We start from the raw sequence: 27549 nt of genomic DNA on the forward strand, positions 1-27549 counted from the left end.
TACAGAAAAAGAAAAGAAAAAAAAAAAAAAAAAAAAAAAAAAAAAAAACACAAATGCCCACAAACACCACCAGAGGCAGCCAGAAAATTCAAGCCAGAGCGCCAAACAACCACACGCAGCACTTGCGAGTCACGATTCGACGCTGGAATCAGAAGCCATTGGAAGCAGGTGGGCCCGGAGCGCGCGGTGGAGGGCCCGTGTCGAGGAGGGCTGACAAAGGAACGTAGATTGAGCATAATGGAGTCCGATCCAAGAGCCCCATCAACCCCGGCAAAGGACACGGCACCAGGAGGATAGTACACCGGCGCGGAGGACCAAGAACCCCAAAAAAAGGAGAAGAAGAAAACCCAAAAAAAAAAGTGGGGGAGGGGGTGAAAGAATAGGGGGGCGGGGGGGAGGGGGGGAAGAAGAGGGAAAGGGAGTGGGGGGAAAGGGAGAACTGAAGTTCTCGGACATCCATGCTCATTATGAAGAAAAACTTAAAGAAATGGTGTCAACTTGGTTTTGTATGAGAGGTAAAAGTTGAAATACAAGAAGTATATGCAACTCTAAAACATCCGAAAAAAGTATTAAAAAAGAAATTTTACTATTAGCTAATAGGCAATAGTTAGCAACATCACAGCAAAAATAAGTAGCAACAACAGAAATTAACCGGTTCGTGTTAATTGTTTGTGTTCTGCAGAAGCCATAAGATTCTGTAGTACTTTTCTTTCATGTGATATATTATATACAGTACATTTTTTCAGTCATTCGTCTAGTTTGTTCAATCATGGTGGTTAATCGACGAGTTGGGCTATCTCATCATCATCATCTCCGATCACACACGCATTGGAGAATGAACCTTGAGGTGGTACTGATGCCCTCAAAGAGCAGAAAAGATCACTATTTCAGCATCGCAGAGGAGACAGCCCCAAAGCCTTCTTAAACAGCATAGAGCCCCAAAGCCTACAAAAGCCACCAATAGTTGAGAGAGAGATGGAGAATGAAACAAAGTGAACAAGTTGAAGGAAACAATATTTTTCCTGTTGTGGCGAAACAGAGGGGTTGTCTAAACTTTGGAGCTTTGGCAATAAAAAGTACAAGGAATAATTAAATGATATTGCTTTCTACATTTTCCTAGGCGATGAGATAATAAAGTGAAAATGGTTTTTTATGGGCTATCTTGGTTTGCTTTCCAGATCTCTGGACAGAAATTATATGATATGTTTGTGCCCTCTTACACTACTCCTGTCCCCCCGGAAGTACTCCATTGTAAAATGATATATTGTAAAATAGTAATGTTATGCAACTTTTAATTCTTTTATTTTTTATAATTGGTGTGACTTTTAAAATCATCATAAATCAAAATTTAATAATGACTAATTTTAAATCCAATAATGATTTTAAAATTTACATCAATTTTGAGACGATGAAAAGATCGTCCCTACTATTACTTATATAGCCATGTCGCCTTCCTCTGCCATACTATCCGCCGCCGATGCCATTGTTAAGTGATTTTATTTATTATCTTTTTTATTTTTCTTAAATTTTTCTATTTTTTGGCTACTTTTTTGTCCCAACTTCTTTTATTATTATTATTTTTTTTTTCTTGCCAGAGTTTTCACTCTCTATCCATCACTGATGGTCGTGTGTGGTTGTCTCAGCCGACTACTGAAGGTCATGTCAATAACCCTTCGGTGTTTTGTTTCATTTATGAAGCTTTGTCTACTTCAACTGCCTTTGTTGGCGGTATCAGTTACTTGGAAAGGACTCGTCAGTTATTCAACAAATTCTCAACTGTTCTCAAGAAGGCTTTGCCCCCTTTGTTTTTTTATTGTAACTAGATAGCGCGAGATTCTTCATTATAATTTAATTTTTAAATTTAAATATATCATTTTTCATTATAAGTTAAAAAGACGTATAAAAATATATCTCACCTCTTTAAATAAATAAATAAAAAATTTAAATCTTTGTTCCTATAAGTATATATGATTTAAAATGAATAATATAAAGAAAAAATTTTGCAAGAATAATACATGGATTATAATATAGTTAACGCAATTAAGGATGCTAATTAATGACATGTGGATTATATTGAAATATAATTAACACAATTAATGACCGGTCTTTTAAGAAAAACCGGTTATATATATATGACCTTTTTTTTTTGAGAATCCTAAACGTATTAATATACATATTATTATTATTTTTTAAAGGAATATTGAGATATTTATTAAGTCAAAAAGATCCGAAAGGATCACACAAGAAGAAGAGGCTACTCCCTCCTTACAATATCACGTATACTTGGTGGGGTATCCCCCAACCAAGTAGAGAAAGTGACATGGGTGGTAACCAATTTTGCAAGCATATGCACAGCATTATTGGCGTTCCTCAAAACATGTAAAAATCTAGCATTCTCCAAACCACGCAACTTTAATTGTATACCTTCTATGAACTGTCCAAAGCTACTAAAACACTGCCCTTTTATGTCGATAGCTTTGATAACTTGCATGGCGTCCCCTTCAAGAAAGATATTATCAAAGCCCATTTCTTTGCTGAACAACACAGTATTCAGGGTTGCCATGGCTTCTGCCGTGGTGGGATCTGCTATATATTCATTAGTTACACTGCGTGCGGCTTGGACTTTCCCCCTCGAGTCCCTGGCGATAATACCCAGCCCCATTCTTTGCTCATTCACGTTTACTGCCGCTTCTTAGTTCATCTTAATCATGTTTGCTGGTGGGGGTTGCCACTTCGCAATATTACGTTTTAAACAATGAGACTTTTCCACTGCAACGCCGTTGGTCACTTGATGAAACTCTTCCAGTGCATTCTGTACCTCTCGCAGGAGCTAAGTTGGATGGAGAAAAGGGCCTCCATGAACCACAGTGTTACTGCGCAGCCAGATGTGTGTAGCAGTTACAGCAAAAATCTCTATTTCAATTCTATCACAGCGAGCTAACAAATTTTCAAAAATAGTGGAGAATCTGCCACTCATTCCTCCAGCTTTTTGCAATTTTATCGGACCACTACCCCACACATCAGTTGATGACGGGCAACTCCACAAAATGTGTTCCACCGTGTCATCTTCAGCTTCACAAATAGGACACAAGGTACTTTGGACTACTCCTTTTTTTGAGAGATTAACCTTGGTGGGGAGAAGATTATTAAGGGCTCTCTATAAAAACATCTTGACTACATTTGGGACCTTCAAGTGCCAGCAATTGTTCCATGCAAAACTACTTGTTGGTTTAGATCCCCCACTTCACATATTGGACATAGTTTCCATCTCTAGATGATAAGTACTTCGGACGGACAAAACGCCATTTTTAGTACATCGACAAATAAGTCTATCTTTTGTTCTAACCGGTCTGATTGGAATGCTTTTAATCACCTTTGCTTCTTCCTCAAGGAAAATTTCATAAACAAGATTGGCCTTCCATTGTTGTGAGTTTGGATCAATAAGCTCAGATACCTAGGCCTGCCTCTCTAAAAGCATTCTCGGAAATTGGACCACATACGTGGTTGGGTTTGGGATCCATCTATCCCCCCATACGCAAATATCACTCCCCTCTCCAATCCTCCACATTAGTCCATTTTGGAGAATCGGTTGTGCAACCATGATGCTCCTCCAAACAAAGGATGGCCAGTTTCGCAACTTGGCCTCCAAGATAGAGCTAGAGGGATAGTACTTAGCTTTGAGAATTTTTTTTGCCAAAGAATCCGGGCATTGTAGCAATCGCCAAATTTGTTTTGCTACAAGAGCTTTGTTAAAAAAACTCCAAATCGCGAAATCCCAAACCTCCCTTTGCTTTGGATACCCCTATTCTTTCCCAACTCATCCAATGTATTCTAGATATATTCTCCTTATGGCCCCACCAGAAACGTTGCTCATCCCTTGTATCTCCTTACACAAAACTATAGGGGGTTGAAAAACGCTCATGCAATAGGTGGGTATTGCTTGTGCCGCTGCCTTGATTAAGATCTCCTTTCCATCTTGTGACAAGAACTTCGTCTTTCAATTTTTAAGACAATTCCAAACTCTATCCTTGATGCATTTAAAAGCCTCAGTCCATGACTTGCCTACGAGAGTCGGTAGTCCCAAATACTTATCATAACTTTGGGTGGCTTGGAGACCCGAGAGCTGGGAGATCTCCAATCGCTTTTTCAAGCTAGTATTTCGACTGAAAAAAGATGAATGTCTTATCCTTATTTAGCTTTTGGCCCGAGGCAGCTTCATATCTTTCTAGAAGCTTCATTAGCCTCCTCCATTCCACCGAGTTCGCCTTGCTAAAAACCAAGTTGTCGTCTACAAAGAAAAGGTGGCTCAACCTAGGGCCTTTTTTAGAAGTGGGCACCTCAGGTAACACCCCCTTCCTTTCTGCTTGGGCCAAATGAGAACTAAGTGCTTCCGCACACAGCAGGAAAAAGTATGGGGAAAGGGGATCGCCCTGATGGATCCATCGTGAAGTTTTGATATATCCAATTGGCTGTCCATTCACCAAGACATCATAAGATACGGAGCAGACACATTCCATAATCAATTTTACCCATTTCTCCGGAAATTCCATTTTCGCATGACGACTCCTAAAAACACCCACTCCACTCTGTCGTAGGCCTTGCTCATGTCTAGCTTTATCCCCATGTAGCCCACTTTACTCCACATTCTAGTGTGCATGGAATGTAGAGTTTCATAAGCCGGCATAATATTATCAAAAATTAGTCTACTTGGGATAAAGGCACTTTGATTGTCTATAATAACATGTGGAAGAACCATCTTGAGCCGATTCGCCAATACTTTGGATATGATTTTATAAATGACATCACAGAGGCTAATAGACCTAAAATCAGAGACACAACTAGGAATTGGTTTTTTTGGGATTAGTGCAATATGCGTAACATTAATTTTCTCCTCTATCTTAGAACCATTAAGAAAGTGTAAAACTGCACGACATACCTCTGGACCCACCGTGGCCCAATTTTGTTGATAAAACCCAGCCAAGAAGCCATCCGGTCTTGGAGCTTTGATGGGTCCCATCTGCATCAGTGATCTATACACTTCCTCCTCTGAAAAATCAGTAACCAGTTGTCGTTTCATCTCCTCTGTGAGTCTGCCTTCAACTGCATTTAAACACTCATCTATGTTATGGGGAGTATCCATAGTGAAGAGTGTTTGGTAGTAGGTGACAAAGGCTTCCTCAATGGTGACCTAAGATGCACACGTACACCCCTCTTCGTCGATAATAGTCTCAATACTATTACGGCGTTGGCGTTGGTTTGCACAAGCGTAAAAAAATTTTGTATTATGGTCTCCATCTCGAAGCCAATCTTCCTTCGCTCGTTGACGCCATTTGAGGTCTTCTTGTTCCATCAGCACATGCAATTCTTCTTTAAGGGCCCTCTCAACGTGCACATTCTTGGGGTTTGCCTCCACTTGGATTTTCTCCAATTCTTTTGTTTTCTCCTGAATATACCCTTCTGTTGGTTGCTTCTTCTTTTTGACCCATTGTTGGATGACCTTCTGGCAGCTATTTAATTTGTCCTTGAAAACTGACCACGGGTCCCCACATAATCTTCTCCCTTTCCATGAGTCTTGGACAACCTTAGTAAAATCCCCACACTTCGTCCACCCTGCTTCAAAACGAAATTGTCTACATTTACGCCTAGTTGTAGCTCCATTCTTGTTTCAAGGAATGAGAAGTGGATGGTGGTCGGAGTTGCAACATGCCATAACATCTACTCCCACATCATTCCGAATTGCACTCCATTCCGTATTCGCCACAGCCCTATCCAATCGATCTTGGGTATAATCTACATCATAACACCCATTATTCCATGTGAATTTTGATCCCTTGAAACCCAAATCATAGAGTTGACTATCTTCCAAAGCTCTTTGAAAATTTTCCATTTGCCATATAGGACGATAATCAGTGCCCTTTATTTCAAACAAAACTACAACTTCATTAAAATCCCCCACACATAGCCATGGAAGAGGTTTTAAATGGGAAAGGTGCCTTAACAACGCCCAAGATTCCTTTCTTTTTTCTATTTCGGGGTTGCCATAGAATCACGTTACTTTCCAAATGGGACCCGTCTCACTACCAAAAACAATTGTGTTAATGTGCCGTCAACTAAAGTTTTGAATGTCAACGTGAAAACCAGCCCTCCAAAATAAAAGCAAACCTCCACTGTGCCCCACACAATCAACTCCAAACATATATTAAAAGTCCAGTTTTATATATAAAAAGTCACAATTTTTATTAAGCATTTTGGTTTTCATTATAAAAACCAAATAGGGTTTCTTATCCTTCACAATGTGGTAAAGGTCACGAACTGTCCTAGGGTTCCTAAGCGCTCGGCAGTTCCAACTAAAAAGACTCATTGAGAATGGCGGGGCTGCATCATAGCTGCCACCATATCGAAAATATCATTCCCAGATAAGTCCTCCATAGTTTTTACCCGTTTCCTGCTTGAGTTGTCTTCATTCCCATGACTTGGAGCCTTAGTCCCTACCCTTGGTTTTGCCAACTTCGTGCCAATATCGCAGCCCCGTCTCTTTCACCCCACTTGGGTAATAGGTTGGGTAATAGGCCCATTAAGTAAAGGAGCTATCCCAGGGACTTTAGTACTAGCTCGGCCTAGAGACGCCCCAGCAAAGTTTGCAAGCGACTTCCTCCCAATTGACTTGAATTCAGTCACGTGCCTAATGCTTGGTGATGTGGCATCACCCATACCCATCTTCTTAATGGTTCCCTCCTTATTTCCCTCCATTACATTCCAGACCATCTTTTCCCTTATTTGATCCCATTGACCAATATAAATGTTTGATGGTCCCCCATTATTTCTTTCCTCATTACTTGCTACTTCAACCGGATCCCCCAAATGATGGTACTGGTTAGAATCTTCATTAGTATCCTTTTGGAGTGGTTTGTTTCTTGCCAAAAATTCATCTCCTAAATTTCCTGCGGATACTTTCTTCTTACCAAACTATGGAGGATTTGTGCAATCATCGGTTGCCCGATTAAGATTACCCAAACTTTGTTGAAAACTCGAAATACCCTCATCCCCGCCCGGCGGTGTCACTAGTCTGGTGGAGTTCCGGCCACCACCCGTCTCGGTGAATCCACTGTTAGCATCACCCTGCTTGCTCTCCGACTGGTGGCTGCACTACTCATTTCTTGATTCTCTCCTCACTCCTCGATCCCAAGAGCTACTGCCTCTGTATCTTCGGTTCGGGGACATGACTCTCAACCATGGGCCAAATTCAGGTCCGTTATCCCTCCCCTGTCGCCACTTATTTCCCACTATTGCACACACCTTATTGCCATGATGAATCACACCGCAGTTAAAGCAAAATTTCGGGATCTTTTCGTATTGAAAGGTTACCCAAATTGACTTGTCCTTCAATTAGAGAAATCTACCCCGAGACAAGGGTTTGGATAAATCTAAAACTATTCTTATCCTCAGAAATTCACCCCACCCAACTCCATCGTCATTCACCACAACCTCCTCTGCCTCACCAACGGTTGCTCTAATCCGGCACCTAGTCTCCTTACCCATACATCCCAGGGAAAGGTTGAAATTCTGAACCCAAAAGGCCACTTTTTCAAACTCCAATTGGTAAGGAGGCATCACCTCATAAAAATTTGCCAGAGAAAATAAATGCCCATCAAACTTCCACGGGCATCCTTCCAAAATCCTGGATTTATCCCAGGAATGCTCGAACTTAATAAGAAACAAGTTTGGTCCTAGGGCTTTGAAGGTTTCCCAGCCTGTCGGATGCCATGCTCGGATCAATAGGGTTTTAATGATCTCCTTCCCCACTATCCAATCTGCCAACAGTTTCCTTACAACGCACAACGACCCTAGAGACACCACATAATCAATTTCCTACTCCGGGATATCAACCCCCACGCACTCCAAGTCCAACAGGTTGAACCTGTCCCTTTAGTCAGTTAGATCGTCTGTCATATTACTCATGGTTCTAGACAAACATCACAACCTCTCACCAAAGTGATAAGAGAGAAAGCTTCACCTTTAGGTTTCAGAGAGAACCTAGAGAGAAGAATCCTTAGCCTCTTTGACTTCTTGTTAGTAGCTTAATATACATATTAAATTGAGTAAACGTATTAATACATAATAATTTGATTTATATTATTTGTTTCTTTATTTGATTCGGACATTAATAATACTTAATTTATTGAATAATTTATATATGAAAAACTCTTGAAATATAATTAACGCAATTAATGAGGTTAATTAATGCCGCTTTTTCCTTAAAAAACCGGTTAAAAAATCATGCCTTAAAAAATTGGTTTAGCATTTTAAAAAAAATAGGTTCATGCTACATATCGCAATTTCAAGGCACTTCGTATATATATATGTTTCCCTTTCTCCGCACTAAATAGAAAAAAGTAAACAGAAAAAAAAAAAGGTAATCATACGAAGGATATGTCAAACTTATCATCCATCACCACACATGAATTTGATGATTATGTCAAGACTTGCTAAGCTTCTAATCTTGAATCATCATCATATATCAAAGAATAGGAATCATATATATATATATATATATATAAAAGCCGAATCACTCTCCAGAAGTGCCTTAATATTGCGACATATGGCGTAAACCCTTTTTATTCTAATGTTAAACCGATTTGTTAAGGCATAATTTGTGAACCAGTTTTTACTTAAAAAACCGGTCATTAAATTAATGTAATTAATGGCATTTAATTATATTTGAAGAGTTTTCCATATATAAATTATTCAATAAATTAAATATTATTAATGTCAAAATCAAATAAGGAAACAAATAATACAAATCAATTATTATGTATTATTATGTTTAATCACTTTAATATGCATATGTCCTTCGGGACATCCGACTTTAATATGTATATAACATAATATTATATGTTATAGTTGAATAATGAATTAGATGAACTAATTGATATGATGTAGGAACAAAATAGAAAAACATTTCATTGCATTATTAATCAAAAATAATAAAAAACCGGTTCAAAAAACTTAAGTTGCATGGGTTCAGTTGGTTTTTTAAGAGGCATAAAGATTATTAATCAAAAATTTCATTGCATTATTTTTGGTTTTTTTTTTTTTTTTTTAAATATATAATTGTATATTAATTATTAATTGTATAGATTGTCAGATTTTTATTCAACATAATGATTAGGTATTTATTTTTTATTTCATTAGCAAAAATAAACTTTATTATATATATATATATATATATATATATATATATGATTAGCATTTTACAAGAAATTATGTATTCGATGTCCAAACCAAAGTGTAAAATTAATCACAACGGTCATCTTGGGGCTTATTTTTGCTTAGTGCCCATTAGTTTGTAAAATCGTTAATTGTTTGATATAATATGCTTCTTGTTTGATATTTGCCTGATGCGTATCATTTTTGCTTAGTGTCCATTAGTTTGTAAAATCGTTAATTGTTTAATATAACATGCATCTATTCGCCTATGAGATTTTTTGTTTATTTGTATGATTTACCCGGATTTTCAATTTTTTTTTTTTTTAAAAAAAATACTTTTTATGCTTTTGAAAGCAAAAGAAGGCAAAAATTTATTTGATTATTATTCTAAAAAGGAATTTTGAAACACCTAAGAGATAATTAAGATTGAATATAATGTGAGATGATTATTTGATTGCATTGTTGACTGAAATATTTTTTATTATTTTGCTATGTACTTTTTTTAAGGCTCATAATTATATGGATTTTATAATTTGTATGAAATATAACAGGTATAACACTAATAATATTAATGATTCTTACTAATTTTCTATAAATGCTTTGATAATCACAATCCAAGCTTTTTTTTCGCTATTTTTTTTTCTTTATATTTTTCATTTAAAACTATGCATATAGGAACAAAGATTTTAACATGTTTTTATTTATATGGATTAAACTAATTAAAGTTAAAGGCCTTATGATAGTAAAATTTTATGCGACTTATACATTTATGCAATGTTCTATGCATGATTGTGTGTCATTATATTGAGTAATTTATTGGTGTATGACCTTTAGCATGTCTTTTTATTTAAAATGGTGTGATAGTTTTTTTTTTTTTTACTACCTATAATGAAAAGTTTGATAGAGATGTGTTTAAATTTTGACATTAAACCATAACAAAGAATCTTGTGCATACTTTTTTCTACAACCAAAGTACTTTTTCGAATGTTCATAATTTTGTGTTTTATTTGTGTTGAAATCTAATAAGTATTACACCAACAATATTAGAGATTCTTTTTAATTTTACATTAATGTTTTGATTAAGAAAAATTCAAGTTTTCCTCTTACAATTATGAAAAGTAAATTTCATAATACTTATGAAAAGTACGATTATAATATTTTTAAATTTTATAATTAAATTATAATGAAGAATCTCGCGCATTACGCGGGTTATACGCTAATTATTTAATAACTCTGCAATTCCAATATATGTTTCCCATGGGAAACATATATTGATTTATGGCCATAAATAAGTCAGTTCATCTGTATGTAACCAGTGGGAAGCCAGATCCTTCCATTTCTAGAATCTTATTGTTTTTCCAATGCTTTAAAAAGTCAATAAGATCCTGTGAGTAATTTATAGAATTCCATTTATTTTTTCAATATTTTAAAGTGGGATACCTAGCTAGGGGAGGCCGGATTGATTTGCTCCCTCTCGCCCACCCTTGGCTCTGCCTATGTCTCCATAACATAATCAAGCATCTATATACTTAGACCAAGGCTCTGCCTAGTCTCCATAACATAAATTAAGCATCTATACTTAGACATCTAATGTTGTTTTTCAATTGAGACAATGCGTATCCATGTCTTCTTTATCTTTCAACGTCAGTTAGGGAAAAGGTAACCTGCAAGGAATCGAAAGATATACCAACATAAATAGTATGCTATGTCTTGGCATTTTGTCACAAACCAAGGCTATTGATGAGTTGAAACCAATATCACTGAAACCACCAATTTCATATTATATATGCTTATATGCTAAAACTGTATGTTGGGTAAATATGAGGTCCCTAAATATTAAAATTTAAATTAAAGTGATTGAATTCTTAATATTATAAACAAACTTAGTGTTGTGTAATGTTGCAAACTTACCCCAACTTAAGAGAAGTGTCTTCGTTGTCTTGGTGTTGAGGAGGATAAGATGAGCTGCAAATATTGGTGATTGACTCAGATGACTGACCTTGTTCAATTGCATGTATTTTAATTTTAAACTGCTTCTCCATCTGCTGAAAGAAACATCTCCCATCAACTGAGAAAGTAGGGAAACAAAGAAAACACAAAGAAATTCAACACCTGATACCTGTTTTAGGCGCTGGTTATCCTCCATCAGTTGGGCTTCCTGCATTTAAAGGGAACTTTCAACACATGACAAGAGAACAAAACCAACAACATGGAAACCCAAAGACATATAAAAGCCAATGCACATACAAAGACCTTGGAAAAACGAAATCAAATTGTCCCCAATATGGTTTTTGTGGACTTGCATCAACATATATGTGCATGAAGATGTTTTAAATTCTATATTTTTTGAAATTATAATAATTGCATGAAATGTCTTAAAAAATTTAAAGTTTAGGACATGACCTTCCGCTTAAGGGCACTGATCTCCCCAAGAAATCTTTCATCCTGAAACACGTAAAAGCTTCTCACATTAACAGAAATTTCATCGCTCTATTATAATGCCAGCAAACAGAGACAACATAGAGAGACAAACCTTTGTATTTAAAACACGGCTCAAGCCTACTTCGAGAAGTTCCTCTAGTTTCTGTAGTTCTTCTACATTCAATCGTTGGAGCACTTCTCCTATCATCTGCCTGTTAGATGTAATCATTCTACCATTAATTTAGTTTCACAAAGGGCACAAACAGTAGCAATGTCGTTACACTACCTCATTCCATGAGTCCTCTCCACGGTTTCATTGCTCGACAAGGTTTTATCACTGTTGTCAATCTAAAAGGGCACAAAGAGTAGTCAATATTCATGAAGAATTTTAGTATATGATATGTCTGCAAGCACTTTTAATATGTAGGCATTTCCTGCCTTCGGTTAGATATTTAAGGGCTCATCATTTTGAAATTGCTACAAGTAATTTGTTCTAGGAAACACATCTAGTTTTCATATTACGAAACGATTTTCCTTTTTTATGTAAGTTTCAAAAAGTTTCATAAAAATTTCAGATAACAGTTTAATAAACAATCCAGAATCATGTTTCCTTAGGATTGCATTAACGTTTATGTACAAATTAAGGAAATAAGACTGGAAAAAATTGTAAATAATGTTGTTAATTAGAAGAGTTTGTTATGGTTTACAGTAAGTGAGTATTTTAGTCATTGTAATATTTTTCGACCTAAATAATAAAGTATGTGAGGCTACATGAGGAGTAAAGAGCCTCCAGCTTCTCTCTAAACTTTTCGTGCAAACTAGAATATGATATTAGAGTAGGTTTAGCCTTTAGGATCCTTGGTCTAAACCCCACATATGTGAAAAACTTTGTAAAGGTATATTCAAAGTTGATAAATTGTATATGTACAATGAAGTAGTATATGTACTACAATTTGACCTAATGGAGAACAATACCAGACATAATCAAATATTACAAGATATTCTATATACTAAGCAAATCTTCTAGTATCCTTCCTTGCTGTCCAAGCTATTCTCTAATTGTGCAACTTTCCCTCTAGAACAGATTAGATTACATGTTGTATTCTTAAGGAAATCTTCTCTGGATGCTGTCATAGGTGGTCGTGGAATGCTCCAAATCTTTCCATATCGATTCTCTGTTTTACTGCAGTTGCTGGGATCGTTTGCATACGAGTCTGCGCTTAAGCACACTGGATGTGCGCTCGATCCTTGGCAAGCCTGCTTGTTTTCGAACCTGCTTGGCGAGCCTGCTTGCTTGCGCTTGAGCACACTGGATGTGTGCTCGATCCTTGGCCAGCCTACTTGCTTGCACTCGAGCCCTTGATAGCTTGGTATACTTTAACACCCACCCGCAAGTTTATGGGGGGAGCAACCACCAACAACTTGGACTTCAGAGCAAGAAATTGAGCTGATGGGAGTCCTTTGGTAAATAAATCAGCCACTTGATCATGAGTAGAAATGAATTTAAGTAAGATACCCCGATTAAGCACCTTTTCTCTAACAAAATGGTAGTCAACCTCTATGTGTTTGGTTCTAGCATGGAAGACTGGATTAGAAGCTAATGCTAAGGCACTGATGTTGTCACACCAGAGAACTGGAGGAGCAGCTGGATATACTTGGATCTCTTTCAGTAGCATTCTAATCCAAAAAAGTTCTGTTGTAGTGATGGAGAGTGATCTATACTCTGCTTCAGTGCTAGACCTTGAAACAACAGCCTGCTTCTTTGCACTCCAGGCTATAAGGCAGTCCCCTAGGAACACTGCTAATGGTGCAGGTGTGTTGGCAGGGGGTGAGGCTGCAGGGTTGGTTATTGAGGGAGAGGCATGGGAACTAGGGGAAGGGTGGTTGGTGTCTACATTTAATGTTGCAGATGCAGTAGAGGATGAGGTTTCGGATGCTCAGGTTGCAGTTGGGGTTGGGTCAAGTGAGGTGGCTGCTGCACTAGAGTTAGTCTCAACAGAAAATGGATAGTTAAGAGGTAATGAAATAGGTAGAAAGAGAGGAGCATGTGCATTGATCTTGGAATGAAATTGTGTAGTAGCTTGATCCTTGGCAGGGAATGAATCTTCATTAAAGATAACATGCTTAGACAAATAAGCTTTGTTAGTCACAGGGTCCAAACACTTATAGCCGGCATAATTGTAGCATAGGAAGATGCAAGGTTTTGACCTATACTCTAACTTGTGCTAGCCATAGGGTTTGAGAAGAGGGTAGCATAAGCAGCCAAAGACTAAGCTTTTGGTAATCTGGATCACGGTTTTAGAGCTTGGAGTAAGGAGACTGATTTTGTAAGATAGATGTGGGTAACCTAATGATCACATAGACTACTGTAAGGAAGCCATCTACCCAGTACCTATTGGAGAGATGAGAATGAGCTAGGAGAGTGAGGCTAGTTTCAAGTATGTGTCTGAGTTTGCGTTCAGCTAAGCCATTCTGTTGGGAGGTATATGGACACGACTTTTTGTGCACAATTCCATTTTGAGATAAGAAAGATTGAAACTGAGTTGATGTATATTCTCCTCCACCATTAGATTGGAGTTGTTTGATTTTAGTGGAGAATTGGTTTTCGACAAGAAGTTTAAATTTGACAAAGTTCTCAAACACCTCTGATTTATGATGTAGAGGATAAATTCAAGTAAATCTAGACCAGTCATAAATAAAAACTACATGGTACTTATAGCCACTGACAGATTGCACAGGAGATGTCCAAATGTCACTATGAATTAGTTCAAGAGGTTTAACAGAGACACGGTTAGAAGCATGAGATAGCTGTCTTTTGCTTTTTCCTAGTTGACATGAAACACAAGAAGTTGTTTTATTGACATCACAATTGGAAACAGGGAGAGATTTGTCTTTAACAATTCTATTGGCAATCTCTAAGGAAGGATGCCTTAGTCTAAAATGCCACACTAAAGAGGTGGTCCTTATTCCTAAGAAAGCTATAAAAGTCTTGGTCTCTTTGTGAAGATTCCCTCACAGCCTGAGTGGATACAAGCCATTTTCACTCCTCTCCTCCAAGAGCGTTGCATGGGTCAGCAGGTCCTTAGTAAAATAATGAGATGAGGTTATGATTAAGTAGCAAAAATTATCACAACAAAATTTTTGTATACAAAGTAGGTTGGCTGAGGCTTGTGGACAGTGTTATATATTGGTCATTTTAAAGGAAGAGTAAGGAGTGAAAAGGAGAGTGGAACCAGTATTTTCAATTTGAAGTTCAGTGCCATTGCCTACTGCCACCTTCTCTTTCTGTTGGAAGGGTTGCTGAATTTGCAAATTCTCGGCATCTCTGTCAGAATTTCTTGTCAAAATCGTGTTGTTTCGTGGTGGTTAGTTCTTGTAGTTTTCGTGGTCGGCGACATTCTCTATGGTGCTCAATGGCTATTACAATGATGTTTGGAAATTATCGTTGCTTTTCGTGGTTTCCAGCAGCTTTTGATGTCTTTATATGTGGATTTTTGTGTTCTTCAACAACATCTGTGGTGTTTAGAATTGTACGATGATCCTTCCAGTAGATTATGTGGTGTTGTAGTTGCAATCACCGCTGGAAATTGTGGCCAACAGCGCCGCCAGCAATAGGGAAGAGTGGTTGATATTGGTAGCTCTCCCTATCATGGATATGGATAGCTGCGTTCTCGGTTTATTTACCATCCTAACTGGTTTTGCATCTTTCAATCTAATTCAGAATCTTTTCTCCCAACTCAGAGTGTTCTGAGATCGATCCAACATCTTTTAGATCCGGTTTGGTAAGTTTTGTTTGGTTCAATGTCTTCTTTGGCCAGTTTAGTGAGTTTAACCTTAGGTTCTGTGGTTTTTTATCCGGTTCACTTTTTCTAGGTTGATTCAGTGGTGTTTCATCAAGTTCAATGCATTTTTCTGCCAGTTTAAAGCATATTCCAACCCGTTCAATGAGGTTCTAGCTGAGTTCATGTGGGTTCAGTGGTTAAGTGCAATTTTGGGTGGTTATTCCTTTCTCTTAACTGGTTCAAATAGTTTTTCATCAATTCAAATATTTTTCAACATGTTCAAGTGGTTTCTTAATTAGGCCAAGTGCCTTATCACTTGATTGTTAAGAAGTCGTTGGGTTTCTGTTGTTGGATGTATTGAGGATCAATCCAACATTATTGTTGGTTTTCTGTTATTGGTTGCATTGATCATTAATCAAATTTAATTTGTTGGTTGGAGTGATCACGAGAAATGTGATTGTTGATCATATTTATTGCTGGAATCATGATCGTCATAGTTGGTTGTCAAGATCTGACTAGCCTTGGTGTTTTCCGGTGGGTTCTCACTAGTTATTGGTGTTTTCCGGCGAGATTCAACACGCCTTAATGTGTTATGGCGAGATCTGACTACCAGTTGGAGTTTTCCAGCGAGCATTCAACCGGCGTTGAAGTTTTTGGCAAATTTTTGTTCGGCTTTGGCTTTTTGTGGAATTTCAACTTGTTTATGGTTGGTTTAGCGCACTTTCTTGTTCATGTTTCTTTTGTTAAGTCTGTTTTTTTATTATGTGTTCCAAGTTGTTCTAGCTTGGAGGAGATTATTAAATTTTCTTTTTTTGTTTGCTTTGTTCTTCCTAGTTGAGCTTATATATATATATATGCTCCAGCTTGAAGAGGAGTGTTAGAATGTGGTATCTCCAAAAATTGGGGTTGGAGACAAAGAGACACCCTAGTCCTAACTAGTTGGAGTGACTTAAGAAAGGGAATAAGGTTAATGATTTCTAAATATTGTCGAGTGTCCTTTTCCATTGTCTAAACATTGTCTACATATTAGGATGAGGTATCGTGTGATGTAGTTGTCATGGGTACTTGTTGTTAGAGTATATCATGGAGTTCAGGAATAATAGTCACAATATAAGACTATCACTGAGTCATTCTTGAATATTATCACTGAGTTACAGGTGAATAGTTAAAAAGTATCACCTAGCTAACCTTGATAGAATAAAAGTCTATTTGTATTCAACATGATTCTCTTATAAATATGAACATGTTATATTGTAAATAACACTCAGAGAAATAAGAGCTTAATGCAGCCTTAGGGCTTGATTTTGTGGATGTAGGTCATAAACCGAACCACGTAAATCTCTATGTCACTATCTTATTATTTCTGCATTTGTATTTCTTTTATGGTATCAGAGCCTACCACAAGAGGAATGGGGGCTCATACTACTTATGCCGTGACAAGAACCAGAAAAAATATTGGCCAACACGTGAGGGAGGGTGTTGAGGAATAAATCCCACATTGCTTGTGAACAACATCTTGGGCATGTTTATAAGGAGTGGGCAACCCTCTCTTATTGAACCGGTTTTATGAGATGAGTTACCGAAATTCAAATCCCGGCCATAGTAGCCAATGCCGGCCACAATTGCCAAAGTTCAAGTTCAAGAGCAGCCGATGTTTCAATTCCGGTGCCATCAACTCCACTCAACTACCTTGGTTGCCACTAACTCCAACGAGTTTCCGATCACCATCTCGGCCTCCGTTGCCGACCAAAGAACAAACTCAAGTTTTCACAAGTTTACACCTTGATTTTGAGGGGGAATATTAGAGTATATCATGGAGTTCAGGAATAATAGTCACAGTACAAGACTATCACTAGGTCACACTTGAAGTCTATCATCGAGTTACAGATAAATAGTTAAAGATTATTACCTAACTAACCTTGTTAGAGTAGAAGTCTATTTGTATTGAACATGATTCTTCTATAAATAGGAGCATGTTATATTGTAAATAATACTTAGAGAAATAAGAGCTTAATGTAGCCTTAGTTCTTGATCTTGTGGATGTAGGTCATAGACCGAATCATGTAGATACTTGTGTCACTATCTTATTATTTCCACATTAGTATTTCTTTTACTTGTCATCTTCTAATGGGTAGACCATGCCAATACAATAAGGTAGCCATGCATGATGGGAAGAAAAACACTTGTAGCTTCATGTTTGATAACGTGAAGATTGTACTCCTACCAGGTCAAGCCAAAACCTTCAAGAGGGGATGTTTACTCTTAGCAAGGAAGGAATTTGTGGATGAGATGCTAGCCTTAGGAGTAGTCTTTGTCTTGTTTGGGTGAATAAGTAGTATAGGAGAAGCAGTGCCAGAATTGGTGAAGGGTTTATTCGAGGAAATTGTTGATGTATTTCGAGAAGATTTGCCAGAAGGTTTACCTCCTTTTAGTGATATACAACGCCAAATTGACTTGGTTCCAAGAGCTAATCTCCCAAACTGCCCACATTACTGCATGAGTCCCAAGGATCATGAAGGGGTTGAGGCGTCAGGTGGATGCCTTATTGTCTAAAGGCCATATTAGAGAGAGCCTTTGTCCATACGAAGTTCTACCATTACATACACCCATGAAGGATGGGTCTTGGAGAATGTGTGGAAGCTGCAAAGCCATCAATAATATCATAGTCAGGTACAGATTGCCTATCCCTCAATTGGATGACTTGTTGGACCAATTGAGTGGTGCTAAAGAGTTTACAAAGCTGGATTTGAAGAGTTGTTACCATCAAATTCGGATTCATCCTAGGAATGAGTGGAAGACCACGTTTAAAATGCTTGGGGGGTTGTATGAGTGGTTGGTGATTGCTAGTGGTGTGATTTCTAAGATGACTCACTTTAATGCATGCAAAAAAACTTCCAATGTTGTGCATGTAGCTCAATTGTATTTTCGGGTGGTGTATAGATTTACAATAAAAAATTATTTCAAGTAAAGTTCGCTTACAATTGGTTTATAAACAGAAACGTCGATATTAATTCTTTGGGGAAACTACCTTTTGCCCCCATGAACTATAACGCTTTGACACTTTCCCCCTCATGAATTGCTAATTGTACTACTTTGCCCCCATTAACTACTATTTTGTGCCCAAAACGCCAGTCAAAGCCGTTAACTCAGACGGCCAACCCGTCATTTTGCACCACTTTGCCCCCATGAACTATAACGCATTGTCACTTTGCCCCCATGAATTACAACGCATTGTCACTTTAACCGTCTGAGTTAACGGCTTTGATGGATGAAAGGGAGTTTTGGGCACAAAATGGTAGTTTATGGGGGCAAAGTAGTTCAGTTGGCAGTTCATGGGAGGAAAGTGCCAAGGCGTTGTAGTTCATGGGGGCAAAAGGTAGTTTCCCCTAATTCTTTCTATATTGTCTATGTGGCTAATCCTCGTGGACCGTTGGATTTAGCACCTATTATTGATTTAAAGCCGGTGAATGCTAAAGTTGAAGATCTTATTACTCAGATTTAGGAAGTTCACAACGCTATAGTTTAGACGTTGCAAGATTCTATCACCAACTACAAAGCAATTACTGATAAGATGAGACGTGCTACTGAATTTAAGGAAGGTGATTTTGTGTGAGTTTTCTTGACCAAAGACAGATTACTGGTTGGGGAGTATAACAGTCTTTTTGCTCGGAAGATTGAATCGTTGGTGAACAGTAAGAAGATCAATACAAATGCGTACTGGTTGAAACATCCAACCCATATCAAGACATCCGATGTGTTCAATGTCCAACATCTTGTCCCATACAAGGGAGACTCATATGATGAGAATGCAGATTCGAGGGCGAATTCTTTCTAACCCAGGGAGGATGATGCATATGAGACAACGTTTGAATTCATGAAGAAAATTGGAGAAGACGTGAGCGTTCGAATGAGAGCCCAAGCCCATTTAAACAAGCCTGTTGGATGAGTTTAGGACAGAATTCTAGGGAGTCTTGGTCGATGGCTAGTCGATACTCGTTTAATTGAGGTGACTTCCCCAGAAGCGCGATTGATAGATGGTTGATGCCAGTTTAACCAAATGCTGCAAACTACAAAACCCAAGACGTTAGGTCGATAGCTGGTTGAAGTTCGTTCAACTGCAAACTTTAAAATCTCAAGGGTCCATTCGAACGAGAATTTTGTCCTTCAAATGCGAGTAAGAAGTTCCATTTTATTTTGCCTTCCTAGTAGGGTTTAAACTTGTTTTTCTATATAAACTCACTTAGGATGGCTTTGGTTCTAGATTATGTGTATTTTTCATTAGTTTTCATAAAGAGATATTCAAAGGTTGATTTTTCTCCTATTTTGCCTCATGCTATGTTGTTCATTCTCAGTTTTCAATAAGAAACTTACAAAGGGTGAATTTGCTTCTATTTTCCCTCAAAACCTTAAACTTTCTTGGTATTGTTGATGGGTTGTGACTTGTGTGTTTCTTTTATTTGTGAACCACTACACCATGCTACATCAACTGACCTCATTAGATATAAGGCCGTTTGAAAGATGAGGCTCCAGTGACATTGTTCTTGTGCAAGGAAGGCTATTGAACCTGAGAAGCTTAGTTCATAAGAAAATTGATGCAGACAAGTTGTCTTTTATTATCATTTTATCAATAAGAGTACTTCATGAAAAGTTTTTCATCATTTTTCCTAAATTTCTTAGCATTTTCTATGATGTACAGAAGGGTTGTAAGTTTTGTGTTTCAATATTCCATTTCTCACTATGCCACGCGGCATTAGCTGGAGTTAGAGCCCAACTACTTTCCTTCCAGCCATTGGCGATGTGTATGAAAGCAATGAGGTGACAAGTAATGAGCATGCAACTAGAGACACATTTGCAGCGAATGTAAGAGCGATTTGATCAATTTGATGCATTGGTTGACCAACTCCCCACCTTTGCTGTTGCTAACGGGCATCACCATTAATCAAATTCACGTTTCACAGAGGACAATGGTGACGAGAGTGTCAAGGAAGTTCCAACTACTCCAATGTGGGGCATGGAGCAAGGAGGAAGTGTCCCTTGGTGTCCAACCACACTAGAAAATGAGAGGCAAAGTTCAAACTTGACATACTAAAAGTTCCAAGGTTGTTTGTAGCCAGAAGATTTCCTAGATTGGGAAGCCATTGTGAAGGAGATTTTAGATTTCAACGAGGTCCCTTATGATAGGCGAGTTCCTATCATGGCTATTAAATTCGAAGAGCTGCTACATGGTGGCAATAGTTGAAACATAGTAGAGTTCGCCCAAAAAGTTAAAGATAAATAGTTGGGAGAAATTTTTGAAGCATATAAGAACAAATTAAATATTTTTACCCCATAATTATGGGAGAACGATGTACCAAGAGCTTCATAATCTGAAGCATGGAAGGCGCTTTGTGGGTGAATACACCATGGAGTTCTACAATTGCTACCGTGCATTAATCAATTGCAACCGTGCATTAATCTTATAGAATTGGACGATCATTTGGTATCAAGGTACATAGGATGCATGAGGAAAAAATTTGAAGATTGTTTGAACTTCGTTGATCCTGTTAATGTATCTTAAGCTTATTAAAGTGTCTTGTATTTAGTGAAAGTTTTGTCTAGAAGATCATTGAGTGTAGTAGGAGGGAAAAATTAATGGAGGTAGAAGTTGAACAAACCCTGCACCTACTAATCGTAATATTTTTTCAGCACTTGCACAGAATAGGGGGCAAGCGAATGTGCAACCTAATAGGGCGGCTTCTAATAATGCACCATAACGTTGTTTCAAATGTAGTGAGCTTGGACATAGGATGGCTGATTGTAGGAAATGTGTCTGCTATTTGTAAGGGATTATTTATTGGATCAAAGAAGCTTGTTGATGATAATTTGGTTGATAGTGCACAACAACCTACTTATGATGTTGGGGAAGAATGTGAGAAGGAGATTGTCCAAGGAGAAGAGAGTCCTTTGTTAGTTGTGATTAGAGCGTGTTTTGCACCTGTAAGTGTAAGGAGGATGACTAGTGTCGCAATATTATCTTCCAATCTACTTGTACCAATGGGGGTAAGTGTGTAGGCTTATACTTGAACTAGTGATATATAAGATCAATGGTGCAATTATAGAAACTTAGGATCTTTCATGGTAAATCCATCAAAGTTATAAATATGCTTTCTAATATGCATGGCCATTACATTCTAGCTAACATCAAAAGCGACATTATTCACCAATTACAAAGTATATATCTAACCTGCAACTCCAAAGATGGTTGGTCCATTTTGTTGAGATTCTTTGAATGCAGATTTTGTCGTCTTTCAATTACCTGCTGCATACTTTAAACAACAAATGAATAGTGATTTAGATCCTCCCTCCTTTGTTTCCCTAGAAGAAAATGAAAGTAAATATAAAGTTAAAAAATTCTAAAATATACTGTTTTTTTTTTCTTCTTAAAATTTAAGATAGATAATGTTTTCACATGAGCATATATATATATTCTAAAAGATCCAAGCAAAGAAACTTCGGGCTGATGACTGAAGATGTATATCTCATATTGACATATATGCTGCTGTCTCTGACCAATTATGTATAAAATTACAATATGAAGCATATGTGCAACTGAGTTTCTATAGCACATCTATGCACCCTCAAATTATTTATATTGATTGACAGACGATTTGTTGACTTCTAACTTGGATATTTCTTAAACCTACAATTGTAAACTTCACTTAGCATGACTTTGACTTCAGATTTGGTGCTAATGACTTAAGATGTTACTTGCAAGCTATAGAATATACAACAAAAGCAACATGGGATAATAGTTTTCCATGACAGTTCATTATGAAAGCCTACAAATTTATCAACATCCCCATGTATGTACTCTTGATCTATGTTTAATGTAGCTGGAATTTTTCTACAATCTCTTCAGATATGATAAGATCCATGAGTCTTGTTTCGAAATGAATAAGGCTAAGAGGTGAATCATGAGGTCAATTACCAGTTAACTAATTTCACTGGGGCGTTATACTTTTCCACCTATGAAATATATGTTGCTTTTATAGTTGGACTATCTTTAGATGTTGGATTGGAGATGGACCTTGAGGCAAATGCGGCTGTTTGACATAATAAATCGCTATTGTGCCTATGCCCATGACATCACACACTATCTCTCTAACATCTCGCTTAGGCAACCATCGAGGAATACTAGAGTGAAACTTTTATCATAATTTTGCTCAAGCGACCATCAACAGGAGTAAAATAAACTACCAGATACTTGTAGCGTCTCAGATTCCCCTCCTTGAGTATTCTTCCTCTACTCAAATGGTCACACATTGAGGAATAGAAAGGAAAGGTTTGTATTAGCCTTTCTAAGATGGTAAAGTTTCTTATGTTTAGGAATATACAACTCTTTTATTGTCATAATAACGATTGTGATAATAATACAGTGTCTTTTGGTCACATCAACCACTGCAATTATCTTGTCCATCATAATTGCATGTGTTGTTTATTATAGTTGTGCTAATGGAACTTGTAAACTTTTCTTTAATTGTAGTTAAGGATGATTTTAGAATTCTCAGAGGGACTATCAGTTTTGGTAATTATATAGGCGCTTCATTCATGATTTTAGTACCATCATAGTACCAAGCTTCCCAATGAAAGGCCGAAATGCTTGGTTCATCACCCTCATGAATGTGCTAGGAGCGTTAGACAACCCAAAGGGCATGACCAGCCACTCATAGAGCCTCTTGAACGCCATCTTCCACTCATCACCCTCTTGAAGGCCGTCTTCCACTCATCACTTTGCCGAACCCGAATTTGATGGTACCTACTCTTCAGGTCAAGCTTTGTGAATACCGTCGCCCTACTCAGATGATCCAACAAATCATCCAACCGAAGAATAGGAAATCTATACCTTACCATGATTTTGTTAATGGCTCGGCTATCCACGAACCATCTTTCTTGGGAGTGAGCAAAGCTGGTACTCCACATGGGCTAAGACTCTCTCAAATATGCCCCTTGGCCAACAATCCCTCCACTTGTCACCTCAACTCTTCGTGCTCTTTGGGGCTCATATGGTAGTGTGTTCGATTGGGGAGACTAGATCCGGGCACCAAGCCAATTTGGTGCTGAATGTTTCAAAGAGGTGGTTGCTCCTCGGGTAATTTTGCTGGGAACACATCGTTAAACTCCGCCAACAACCCTTTAACTGATTTCGGCACCACTCCGTCGGTGTTGCTCTCCTTGCCAACAACACAAACACAATCTTCGAGGCTAGCATCTCTGTGATAAACTCCCGCTTTGCCAAGAGAGATTGACCCTTCCGTTTTGAAAGGTTAGGATTGTCTCCCGGACTCGGTAGGAGTGTAAGCTTCATGTTATTCACTAGGATTGTCTTCCTTATGAATCATGTCTTTAAACCTTTTATTGGACTATTTTTTATTGTTTACTTTGATGATATCTTAATGTACAGCAAGCAAGAAGATTGATCAACACTTACTGCATTTTCGCCAAATTTTTTAGAACTTTAGCACTTTTGCACAACCAGCCTGGTGTTCTTGGGTTTTGTGATTTCTAGTGGGGGAATTATGATGTATTGGAGAAACGTGGAAGTAATCACAAGTTGGCCTGTGTTGTGATAGAATAAAATTTAAAATCCCAAAGAAGTAGAAAACAACAAAATAGAAAAATAAATCAATCACATAAGACACCAAGATTTAAGTGGTTCAACTTAACAAGTTTACATTCATTGAAGAAGACGACCCAAAAAAAATTTACTATCAAAAAATAAGAGTACAAAGAGTAACATGGAGAAAGCCACTCAAAACTCAAAGCCCTAATACACCCAAATTTTACTCTCAAACGAAAAACTCTCTTACACAAAGTGAGGAAAGCTGCTCTTCCTATATGTTTCTCCAACTTGCCCCCGTCAAAAAGTTTTCCTTTTATAGAAGCTCAAAGTCTGTTAAGGCAACAACTCCAAAACCAGAACTAAGAAGGACACAACACGTTGGCTAAGAAAGGAATCCAAATATAACATGGAGTAGTACATGTCCTGTTGGCTGCAAACATTAACTCCAAAACCAATTTGGACAAGCAAAGACATATGGGCCCACAAAAGTGACTTGACTTGAAAATTCAAAGTCTATTCATGGTATCCAAAGTTTTCATGAGTTAGTTTCTATTTTATTAATGTTGTTTTATCAGAATTTTCAGCACTATTATTGCACCTATAACTTGTTGCTGGAAAGGAAGAGTTTTCAAGTGAATCCAAGAAGGTGACTGAGTCTCCTATTGTGAGTCTTGATACTCTCCTTAGTCAAGAAGGTAAGTACAAGACAACACAATTTTGTGGCTTTAATTTATGATGACAATTAATTGTCTTCTAAATCAAATGTTGTAATCCCAAAGTATGTTCCTAAATGCTTTGCACTTGTACAATATCAACTGTTTTAACCCCAAAATATGTTCCTAAATGCTTTGCACTTATTGACGTCTCTCTTTTTTTCTCTTACATGAAAGTTGAAAACCAATGTTTCTATAAGTAGAGAGAGAGAGAGAGAGAGAGAGAGAGAGAGAGAGAAACCTTGGGCTGGAGAAGTCAAAGAGCTTTCCGGTAGCAGAAAAGACAAGGAGAGCCAGATCAGCGTCGCAGAGAGTTGAGAGCTCTAGAGCCTTCTTAAACAGCCCCCTCCTCCTCTTAGAGAAAGTCACCTGCCTTGCCGTCGTGTTCTCGATCTTTTTCATCTCCAATTTCCTCCTCGTCATTCTTGCAGAAAGAAGGCTACTCTGCTGCTCTGCAGGCCCGAGTTGGAATCTATGAGTTAGAAAAAACAAACTACGAAAGAAAGTGAGAAAAACGTGTCAAAATGCACAAGATGTGAACTTTGCCTAAAATATCTCACAACAAGCAAAAATTAATGTTGAGAAAGAGAGAGAGAGAGAGAGAGAAACAGGAAAAAGGAAAAAAAGGAAAAAAAGGAAAGATGGGTATTTTTGCATATAACAGAAAAAAGAGAGGCACTTTTCCAAATTTAGCCAAGAAACTCAAAGCAAACCCTAGTTTTCAGAAGCACAGCGGGAGTGAAGAAGAGGAATAATGAAGTGCAGGATTTGTTTTAGTTATAGGCATGACATTCTCAACTCGTATCCATCGTATAATTAAGGATTCCCTTTCTATTTAGTTAGATTCCTCTTTTTTCTGGGATTTGTGGGGACAAATAGCAACACGTCTAATAGAAATAGCCAGTGGGGGACAAAAGATTGAATAGAGATTTTCGGTTGCCAAATTGAGACACCCAAGCGTTAGATATTTTGTTTTTGATTGTTTTTTTTTTAAAAAAAAAAAATAGAAGAAGAGAGATATTAAAGGAGAATCAAAATTTGAGGTATTAGTATCAAATTTGAGGAATTAGCACCAAATTTAGGATGATCAAATCCCTTTTAGGTGATACCATCCCTAAAGCGTTAACCTTCTACTTCTAGGTTTTAGTTTTGAATCCAAAAACAAATTTTGAGATATTAAAAATTAATTATTAACTCATAAAAATTTAACTTAAAAAAAAATAACAATTTTTTTTATTATTATTATTTTTTTAATATATGTCTGACGCCAAGCAGCCGCATAACAGGACTCAAAGAACATATATATCTAAGGGTGAATGAAAGGAGCACGCAGTGTGCTCAGCACGCCACGTGCAAAATTTTTTTTTTTTTTTTTTTTTTTGCATTAAAATATTTTTAAAAAAAATTTCCTTCACGGCGTGCTTGAATCACGCCCTATATCTAATAGAAGTTTTTTTTTTTTTTTTTTTTTTTTTTTTTTTCGGCTTTGGCAAACTTGTGGTTGGGAATCCTTAAATTTGCAAGCTGTCTCTTGGGTGGATATATATTGTCTAGTTTAACGAATAGGACGCGGCGGTCGGTGCCGTTGCATTGTCAATCATGTCGTGTTTGCATGTGCTCAAAATTGAAAGGAACGTGCATGCTTTTGAGGATTCATGTCATAAGATTTTTTTTCCATCTATTTTCTAGTGAAATTATATTGTTTGACTTTTCAGTCCGAATCAATAATTGTTATCGATAGGGCTAAAACAAGAATGAGTGAGGGGCCAAAGCTTGAATAATAAATATATTAATATTGAACTTTAAACCAATGTATGCATAATAGAATTAGAAACCATTCTGTGTTATGAAAATATAAGCAAAAGAAAAGACACTATATGATAATTTTTTCTTAACATATTTTAATTTTCAATTCATTCGTGCATGTATCAAAATAGAACTAATTAAATGTTCTTTTATATCCCCTTTTCCCCCTCTCCCGCTTTGATTAGATTAAAAAATAAATAAATAAATAAAGCAATTCACTTTCAAAGTACAACATCTAAGAATCATTCAAAAACTTATTTTCAATTTTGTTGTGAATCCTAGCGGTTAGCGGTTATTGGGTCTACTAACCGTAACCGCTAACCGCCTTTTTATATAATATATTTTTATAATTATAATTATAAAAATATTTATACAAATAACATAATCACTTGATCATTAATTATAAAAATATATATACAAATAACATAATCACTTGATCATTAAATCACAATTTTTTTAAAAAAATAATTAAATCACAATTTGAGTATTAATATATTATCACTATAATTTATATGATTATATCATATGCGATTGATCATTAAATCATTTGATTATATAATAACAAATTATACATATATAATATGACATAACTCATAAGTATACTAATTCATACTAATACAACAATTAAATATCTAGAGACTTATTTTCAATGTATGTTATAAACTTATAAGTCTATATATGTTATAAGTCTATATAAGTCTACATATGTATATGAATAATATAAATGTATAATATCAATACTTAATCATATGATTCAATGACAATTCAAATATTTTATTTAAGACTTCAAGTGAATCATATTATCAATGTACAATGATGGTATGATTCGTATAATATCAAATTAAGTAATTGACATTGGATTAAACAATGACCAATGTGTTACTTATAAACACAATTTAAGTATTAATGTATTATCATTATAATTTTAGTAATTTATATATTATCACTATAATTGATATGATTATATCACATGATGACTTGATCATTAAATCATATGATTATATAATAAAAAATAATACAT

The 27549-nt window shown here is 36.8% G+C and overlaps 1 protein-coding gene across 4 annotated transcripts; it reads right to left on the minus strand.

Annotated features, from left to right (window-relative positions):
• Positions 1-665: 665 nt before the first annotated feature.
• Positions 666-25488, minus strand: LOC132177801 (MADS-box protein SVP-like). 4 transcript variants are annotated; one of them, XM_059590261.2, is made up of 9 exons: positions 25436-25488; positions 24964-25174; positions 21634-21715; positions 11915-11976; positions 11741-11840; positions 11611-11652; positions 11327-11365; positions 11119-11252; positions 666-945 (listed from the first exon to the last, which is right to left on the minus strand). In XM_059590261.2, exons 2-9 carry the CDS (start codon positions 25143-25145, stop codon positions 888-890), a joined length of 699 nt encoding a protein of 232 aa, XP_059446244.2. In that variant the 5' UTR covers positions 25146-25174; positions 25436-25488; the 3' UTR covers positions 666-887. The 4 variants fall into 4 exon arrangements, with proteins under 4 accessions (XP_059446244.2, XP_059446245.2, XP_059446246.2 ...); XM_059590262.2 differs by having other exon boundaries at positions 25402-25482; XM_059590263.2 differs by lacking the exon at positions 25436-25488 and having other exon boundaries at positions 11119-11249; positions 24964-25371.
• Between the last annotated feature and the right edge of the window lie 2061 nt (positions 25489-27549).

Source organism: Corylus avellana, chromosome 4, assembly GCF_965113065.1.
Source record: "Corylus avellana chromosome 4, dhCorAvel1.hap1.2, whole genome shotgun sequence".
NCBI classification, from domain to species: domain Eukaryota; kingdom Viridiplantae; phylum Streptophyta; class Magnoliopsida; order Fagales; family Betulaceae; genus Corylus; species Corylus avellana.

What these genes read in the sequence shown, in the direction of transcription:
- LOC132177801 (XM_059590261.2), bottom strand. Translation starts at nt 25,145, where the DNA reads ATGACGAGGAGGAAATTGGAGATGAAAAAGATCGAGAACACGACGGCA. An exon ending in TCAGTGCCCTTAAGCGGAAG is followed by an intron (nt 11,366 to 11,610) that starts GTCATGTCCTAA and finishes CTTTAAATGCAG; the next exon opens with GAAGCCCAACTGATGGAGGA. An exon ending in ATAACCAGCGCCTAAAACAG is followed by an intron (nt 11,253 to 11,326) that starts GTATCAGGTGTT and finishes TGTTTCTTTCAG; the next exon opens with CAGATGGAGAAGCAGTTTAA.